The following is an 8,853-nucleotide window of genomic DNA, read 5'->3' on the forward strand; positions in this document are numbered from 1 at the left end:
AGAGAGAGAGAGAGAGAGAGAGAGAGAGAGAGAGAGAGAGAGACAGAGAGAGAGACAGAGAGAGAGAGACAGAGAGAGAGAGAGAGTGTTGCTCTCTTCAGACACTCCAGAAAAAGGCATCTGATCCCATTTCAGATGGTTGTGAGCCACCATGTGATTGCTGGGAATTGAACTCAGAACCTCTGGAAGAGCAGTCGGTGCTTTTATCCACTGAGCCATCTCTCCAGTCTCTCAGTTGATGATCTTAAGGGAGATTATTTAAAGGGATTTTTTTCTCATTTTTATTTTGTGTGTGTGTTTTCTTCTTCCACTGTGTGGGTTCTGGGAAACGAACTTAGGCAATCATGGTTGACAGCAGACACCTTTACTCAGTAAGTCATCTTGCTGGCTCTGAGATTGTTTCCTTCCTTCATTGATTGGTTGATTGATTGGTTGACTGATTGAGACAGGATCTCACTGTGTATCCTGGAACTTGAGAGATCCACCTGTCTTTGCAGTCCAAAGTCTAGGAATAAAACATGTGCCAACTCCAGGCAGTAGTGACACACACCTTTACTCCCAGCACTTAGGAAGTAGAGGCAGGTGGATTTCTGAGTTTGAGGGCAGCCTGGGCTACAGAGGGAGTTCCAGGACAGCCAGGTATACACAGAGGAACCCTTTGCCAAAAGCGGTATAGAAAATTAATGCTTCTCATCTTTCAGATATAAAGTTTGTATCCTGTCCTTGCTCTACATTTTGGCCAATTCTTCTTTATATCATTCAAAAGCAGAGTGTGTTTATAATGTTTATATTTGTTTATTCTCAGTTTTCAGTATATTTCGTTTGAGTAATTACCTGCCTTCTATAATCTTTTGCATCTGAGTCTGAACATATACTTGAAAATCATAGGTTACTGCATATTAATAACACTTGTAATTCAAAGTTTAATTTTCATGTTTCATTATCCAAGACAAATGCCTTGAGTTCTAGTATTTATGAGATTTAAGTCAGGAGGAATTTTTAGTTTGAGGTCTTTGTGAGCTACATAATAAAACTGTTTCCAAAACAAGCAAACAGAAAACCAATTAGTTTTAATTAGTATATATTATTTGAGAGCTTACCTTCTTTCCAGAATAGTAGGCTCTATTTTAGAAGTTTTATTTTTTTTTTTTTAAGATTTATTTATTATATGTAAGTACACTGTAGCTGTCTTCAGACACTCCAGAAGAGGGAGTCAGATCTTGTTAGGGATGGTTGTGAGCCACCATGTGGTTGCTGGGATTTGAACTCCTGACCTTTGGAAGAGCAGTCGGGTGCTCTTACCCACTGAGCCATCTCACCAGCCCAGAAGTTTTATTTTTAAATACAATCATTGAAGAATTTATATAGTGTGGTACATTTCTTTTTTTCTTTTTAGAGATCTGGCTAGACAGTTATTCTGAACTATGGCCTCAAGATAAACAAGACAAGCCTAAAAGGATGGAGAGAGGCAATGGAGATAATGTTTTGGAGGAAACATGCCAGTCAAGCATGAACTCTGTTTATTTAGAAATGAGATTCCATATATGTGGTACATGTGGAAAGAATCTAAAAAGTCTTTTAAATTTTTTTATTCCAAAAGGTAACCATGTAAGAAAAAAAAAAAGTAAAGTCAGTAAGAAATTATTATTTTATCTAAAATTTGACAAACCCCACAGTAAGAGAAAAATCCCATGATTGTAATAAGTACAGAAAAGCAAACAGTAATGAGTCACAGCTCGTTACAAAGCAAAGAACACATTCAGGAATCTTTTTATGTATGGAATGTGGTAGAATTTTTAACAAGAAATCGCAGCTTATTGTACACCAGAGAAATCACACAGGAGAGAAGCCCTGTCAGTGTGGGAAAACTTTTGCACAAAAGTCCCCGCTTGCTCTTCACCGAAAGACTCACTCAGGGGCTGGTGAGATGGCTCAGTGGGTAAGAGCACCCGACTGCTCTTCCGAAGGTCCAGAGTTCAAATCCCAGCAACCACATGGTGGCTCACAACCATCCGTAACGAGATCTGGTGCCCTCTTCTGGAGTGTCTGAGGACAGCTACAGTGTACTTACATATAATAAATAAATAAATCTTTAAAAAAAAAAAAGACTCATTCAGCAGAAGAACCAGATGGTTGTGATGGACGTCAGAAAGCTGTCAGTGGGAAGACCCTGGACATTCAGCAACAGAACTCATACTGGACAGAAGCCCTATACACGTGGAAAAGCCTACAGCAGGAAACCACAGCAAAACAGGCAGGTGATGATTCACACAATACATAAACCTTATCGTTGCAGTCATTGTGGGGAAGCTTTCTCTCAGAAATTGAAACTTATCATTCATCGAAGAACACATCCAGGAGAAAAACCCTATAAATGTAGTGAGTGTAGAAAAGCTTTCTTTTGGAATGCACAACTCATTACTCATCGGAGGTCACCTAGAGGGAAGAAACCTTATGTATGCAGTGAATGTAAAAAAGCCTTCAGGACGAACTCACTTCTCATTAGGCATCAAAGGATTCACCCGGGAGAGAAACCACATAGAAGCAGGGAATGTGGTGAGGCCTTCATCGGAAAGCCACAACTTGCTAAACATCACAGGACCCATACAGGAGAGAAGAAATGTTATAACTTTGAAGAAGTTTTTTTCAAGAAGTCAAAGCTAATGAGACATCAAAAAAGTCACTTAGGGGAAAAGCCGAATAAGTGTGCTGAGTTTGGAAAAATATTTCCTGAAAAGTCACAGCTCCTGACACATCAAAAAAGCCACTCAGGAGAGACACCACATAGGTGTGCTGAGTGTGGAAAAACATTCCCTGGAAGGTCATCGCTCCTGACACATCAAAGAACTTACACTGGGGAGAAACCTTACAAATGCAATCTGTGTGGAAGGGCCTTCTCCCAGAGGTCAAGCATAATAACACACTAGAGAACACACACGGGTGAGAAACCCTTCAAATGTGGTGACTGTAGGAAAGCCTTCACTGAGAAGTCGAACCTCCTTCATCACAAGAGAACTCACACTGGGGAAAAGCCCTTTGGATGCAGTGACTGCGGGAAAGCCTTCGCATGGAAGCCACATCTCCTTCAGCATCAGAGAATTCACACAGGGGAGAAACCCTTTGAGTGCAGTGAGTGTGGGAAAGCATTTGTTCAAAAGGTGCAACTCCTTAAGCATCAGAGACACCATACAGGAGAGAAGATCTATAAATGCAGTGGTTGTGAAAAAGCTTTTTTTGAGAAGACACAGCTTACGATCCATCAGAAAATCCATACGGGAGAGAGACCTTATACTTGTGGTGAATGTGGGAGATCTTTCACTAGAAACTCACATCTAATGAGGCATAAGCCAATTCATACAAGAGATAAGTGCTATAGGTGTAGTCAGTGTGGTAGTATCTTCAACAAGAAGTCACACCTTATCAGACATCAAAAAGATCATATAATAAAGGCCATATAAATGCAGGGAGCTTGGATAGATGCTGCTAGATTCAGATGTCCCCCTAACACTTCTGGAGAATGTTCAAAAGAGTCTATCAAGACCATGACTGCTGAAACAGCTTTAGGAGTTGGGAATCAGAATGAAAAAAGGAGGCTGTTTGTAGAGGTAGACGATATGAAAATAAGTTTTCCCAGAAGCCACAGCTTAGTGCACTTGAGATAAGTTATCATGGTAACAATGGTTTCAGTACTTCTAGAGAGAGTACTAGAGCCTCTAGTTACAAGTATTAGACAGGAGAAAAGCTGTGATTGCAAGTGAGCCAGAGACCTCATCTGAAAGGGATAACCCATCGACCACTAAAGAAAGCTAACAAAGGGTACTCTGAGTAAGAGTTCAGACTGATTATTCAAGGAGTGTAGTTAGTGGGATCCTACTCGAGTGATTTTTGTGGGGGAGTTGTGTTCATTATATATGAATTACTGTAAAAAGTTGTCTGTCGGGGCTGGTGAGATGGCTCAGCGGGTAAGAGCACTGACTGCTCTTCTGAAGGTTCTGAGTTCAAATCCCAGCAACCATACATATGGTGGCTCACAACCACCCGTAATGAGATCTGACGCCCTCTTCTGGCGTGTCTGAAAACAGTTACAGTGTACTTAAGTATAATAATAAGTAAACCTAAAAAAAAAAACAAAAACAAAGTTGTCTATTTTAACCAGCAAGTGTATTTGTGAAGATGTCTACTTTCTACTGTAGAGGAGTAATGGACCAGATGGACTCTCCTGCCTTCGACAGCTAGAAACTGTACAATAGATATGAAATATTGTTTAATGTTTTTAATTGCCATCTAGAAGTTGTATTTTGGGATACAGTATGTCATTTCAATACACAAACCTAATGTGTAATAATCAGACCTGGGTAATTGACATAATGTGTATTACTTTATATATTAATCATTTTTTTGGTTAGGAATATTTAAAAATCCTCTCTATTGGCTTTATGTTGTTGTTGAGACAGGGTCTCACGGTATAGCCTAGTCTGGCCTGGAACTCCCTATGTAGGACAGACTGGCTTTGAACTCACAAAGATATGCCTGCCACAACCTCCTGAGTGCTGGGATTAAAGACATGTACCAGCATACCTGGTTTCTATTAGCTACTTTTAAATGCCTAGTTCTGTTTTGTGCAGTTCCATTGCTGTGCTGTGGAGCATTTGAAGCTGATCTCTGTAGTGGCACACCTGAGCTCATTTACTGTCTCCTACCCAGTCTCTTTCCACATCCTCCCCGGGTTCTAGTAATAACTTTTATTTTCTCCTTTAAGATCATTATTAGTGTTTAAAATCTGTATGTGGTGTTTGACTTTCTTTTTTTTTTAAAGATTTATTTATTATTATAAATAAGTACATTGTAGTTGTCTTCAGGCACACCAGAAAAGGGCATCAGATCTCATTATGGATGGTTGTGAGCCACCATGTAGTTGCTGGGATTTGAACTCAGGACCTCTGGAAGAGCAGGCAGTGCTCTTAACCACTGAGCCATCTCTCTAGCCCGGTGTTTAACTTTCATTGTTGGACTTATTTCCGCCTGCCTCTGCCTCCCGAGTGCTGGGATTAAAGGCGTGCGCCACCACGCCCGGCTGTTGGATTTATTTCATGTCACATAATGTCCTTGAGTTCCATGTGTATTTCTACAAGTAACAGAAATTCAGTCCTTGGTGGCTGAATAATACTCCTGTGTACACATATTGGATTTATTTTTTCTATTCATGTAGTTAGGCACTTAAGTTGAGTCCTTCTCTTGAGTAACAATGACTTTCAGACATAAACATAAGTTAGTAGTCTCCAGCATAGGTAGGCAAATGAAGCCGAACCCTATAATTACCCAGCCTATTGCCTGGTGTCAGTTTTCAGGTGTTCACGTTCAAAACTAAACTCAGTTCTGCTGAACTGCAAAGACAGGCTTGGCTTTGGGGGAGGCCACAGTATCTACAAATTCCAAGGAAAGTCTTGGAGAAGATAGAACTTTGCAGCAGTGGGACATCAGAAATCTGAAGGATTTCTCTTAAGTCCTTTGGCTTAATTAAAAGATTGCACATCTCTCTGATAAAGGAAACATCTTGAGACCAGAAGAGAAAGCCCAGGACAGAAAGCTGTAGGATAAGTGACTCACTGAATGAAGGAAACAGGTTCCTACCAGTCAGAGGTGAAACATCTTGGAAAATATGGGCAGCATGTAACAGATAGATGGTTCAGAATTAGAACTAGTTATTCCTACAGTGGGTCCATAGTGTCTGACCTAAAAAGTCACCTGGTGAACCAGGCAGTGAAGGAAGATGGAATATTGTAACTTGTTTAAGATCCCACAGCCCTGATCTGGGACTGAGAACAAAGCAGAACAGCCCCCAGGCATGCCAGGGCAGGGCTGTTGTTAAGGCATTCCTAAGAACATCTTGGCCGTAAAGATGAAACGGTATTCAAGGACAAATGGGACTATATTATCTAAGCTAACACCATCTGGCCGGAATCTCCCCTCAATCTGAAGACAGGCAGGGTCATCTTATCTAGTCCACGCCATCTGGCCGGAACCTCCCTTCTATTACCCCTTGGCGCCGGGTACAAAGATAAGCCCCAAGCCCACCGGAACAAAGCTCTGATGCCCCTTTTGCTGATATGTAATCTTTCTGTTAATGAATCAACCCCATGCCTTTGTCAAAATTCTTTGTATTCCTAACCCTTTGCTTCTTTAAAAACCCCTAACTCCTGAGCCTTGTCGATTCCCCTGCCTCCTGTGTGAGGTACGTATCAACCCAGAGCTCTGCTAATAAAGCCTCGTGCGTCTTGCAACAAGAGAGATTCTTGTGTTCGTGGGTGCTTCCTGTCCCTGGACTAGAGTGGGGTCCCTAAATTTGGGGTCCTACAGCAGCACCTTTAATCCTAGCACTTTGGAAGCAGAGGCAGGCAGATCTCAGAGTTCCAGGCCAGCCTGGTCTACATAATGAATGTTCAAAAAACAAAAGACAAAACAAAACAAAAGGCATTCAAGCCAGGCATGGTGGTGCACACCTTTACTCCCAGCACTTGGGAGGCAGAGGCAGGCAGATTTCTGAGTTCAAGGTCAGCCTGGTCTACAAAGTGAGTTCCAGGACAGCCAGGGCTATACAGAGAAACCCTGTCTCAAAAAACCAAAACCAAAACAAAACAAACCCCCCCCCCCCAAGAACCAAAAGGCATTCAAAGAAGCAAGAAAGTGCCAGGTATGGTGGGGCGCACCTTTAATCCTAGTACTTAGGAGGCAGGAGAGTCAGGGCTGTTATACAAAGAAACTGTGTCTTGAAGAGAGAAAAACAAAGAAGAAGCAAGAAAATATAACTTATTCATAACTGGAAGAAAAAACATTGTCAACAGAAACAGACCCAGATGGGGTCTGCACATATATTAAAAAATTATATAATATATATATATTGTGTGTGTGTGTCTGTGTGGTGTGTGTGTCTGTCTGTGTCTGTGCCTCTGAGTGATTTTTCAGGCTTTTGGCTAAAATCAAGTGTAATTAATAAAGTATCAATAAATACAAATTTGGTGAAACCTGAGCGTCAAGATATGTTTCCAAGGTCGACTGTGATACATGTCTGTGATTCTTTTTTTTTTTAAGAAGGGGGATTGCAGTGTGTTCCAAGACAGGTTGAGCTACACAGTGAGTCCGTGTTTGTAGCCTCCCCCAGCCTTGAAGCAGGCTGATTCAGACTTTGCTGCCACTGAACATGAGATCACCTGGGGTGTAGCCTTCCGACTTAGATGGCTATATTGTTATGTCTATTGGCTATGATTGTTATGTCTATTATGGCTATTATTGTGATGCTCTTCTCCAAGACTCTGCTACCTGCTGAGAGACCCTTGAGACATTCCGGAGACACATCCTATCCTGCATGTGGCCTACAGGCTGGCTCAAAGCACCATGGATGGACTTGGGGGGGGGTGAGCCTTCCCCCTTATAAGCACACTCTCTCAGTAAACTTGCAGGCCTTGATCAGAGAAAAATTTGTCTTGGCTTCATCATTCTTCTCTCGAAGTCTAAGTCTCTTTCAGCCCCAGCCTGCCTTCCAGAAATACCCGGTTCATGTAGGCCACGGGCCGGCTTACTACACTTGTTTTCCTTATTTTGGTTTTGTTTGTTTGTTTGTTTTGTTGTTGGTTTTTTTGTTTTTGTTTTTTTTTTTTTGAGGCAGGGCTTCTCTGTATAGCCCTGGCTGTCCTGGAACTCACTTTGTAGACCAGGCTGGCCTCGAACTCAGAACCTGCCTCTGCCTCCAGAGTGCTGGGATTAAAGGTGTGCACCACCACGCCCGGCTAAAAAGTTTAAAGTTTTATACTTATGAATGTTTTGTCTGCATGCTTGTATATTTGTGTACTAGAGAGTATAAGAAGGCATCATGTCCCCCGGTGCAGGAGTTACAGATCGTTATATTCCACCATATGGTATTGGGAATCAAATGTGGACCCAATGCACGAGCTAGCTACAAGTCCTCGAAACCACTGAGTCATCTTTTAGCCCCTATTAGATGGTATTTTTGACTGTGTCGTTGTTTTCTCTTGTTAAAATGAACACTTAGTAATCGTGAACATCTGCCACTAGTACATGTTCTCATAGAACATAGATCGACATTTGTGAAAATCATACCAAATACCTTATTTCCACTTTGTTTTAATATTACAGTGGAAGTGACAAATGCCAAAGTTTTATAGTTTGGGCACATGGTCATGGACCTGGAATCAGTTTCCACCTGGAATTTATACCTAAACCTCTGCAGTAACCCAACCCAAAGAGTTTATAAAGCCTGTGCTACATCTGAGGTGGCTAAGAAACCTACAGAAAAGATGCGATTACCTATGTATGAATAACGACAACAATTAAGAAGGAGAAAGTCATGTCTAAAGTATGAGAATTCCATTCAGGGAACCTTCATATATTTTCACATGTAGGTTGCCTTTTTAAGCAAGCTTACTTTCTGGTCATGATGCAAATGTTTAAATAAGTTTATGAACAGGAATGCTTATTGATATCCTCCACTTACAGCATAAAATTAAATAAAGGTGAATTATCATAGGAGCCTTCCCTGTAGGTTTATCTCTCACTTACTGTCTGTGAAATTGTCTGCAAAGAGTCCAGTAAACCATCATCATGCCAGAAAGAAAAATAGCTCTTGTAAAATTGAGCCAGAGTTGCTTCAGGCATTGTGGCCTCCCTTCCCCCAGCCTGGAACCTGCTTGCTCAAAGGTGGAGCTACCGGCTCATTCGTCCTGTCACGCCTACCTACTGCTGGAACCTGCCTTTGCTGCCTGGAGGCACACACGTGTTTGTCCTGCTACTGGACCCTGAGTTACTTGGCGGGATATTGGGTTCCCTCCCCCTTCCTTT

The 8,853-nt window shown here is 41.6% G+C and overlaps 1 protein-coding gene across 1 annotated transcript in view; it reads left to right on the forward strand.

Moving 5' to 3' along the window:
• The window catches only part of Znf605 (zinc finger protein 605), a 14,778-nt gene extending 10,627 nt beyond the window's left edge, over window positions 1-4,151 (forward strand). Inside the window, 4 exon segments of the mRNA XM_021161663.1 lie at window positions 1,397-1,683; window positions 1,685-1,922; window positions 2,124-2,184; window positions 2,186-4,151. Of these exon segments, the coding sequence (XP_021017322.1) occupies window positions 1,397-1,683; window positions 1,685-1,922; window positions 2,124-2,184; window positions 2,186-3,458 (1,859 nt within the window). The 3' untranslated portion in view covers window positions 3,459-4,151.
• Window positions 4,152-8,853: the final 4,702 nt, after the last annotated feature.

This window comes from Mus caroli, chromosome 5, assembly GCF_900094665.2.
Source record: "Mus caroli chromosome 5, CAROLI_EIJ_v1.1, whole genome shotgun sequence".
Taxonomy (NCBI): domain Eukaryota; kingdom Metazoa; phylum Chordata; class Mammalia; order Rodentia; family Muridae; genus Mus; species Mus caroli.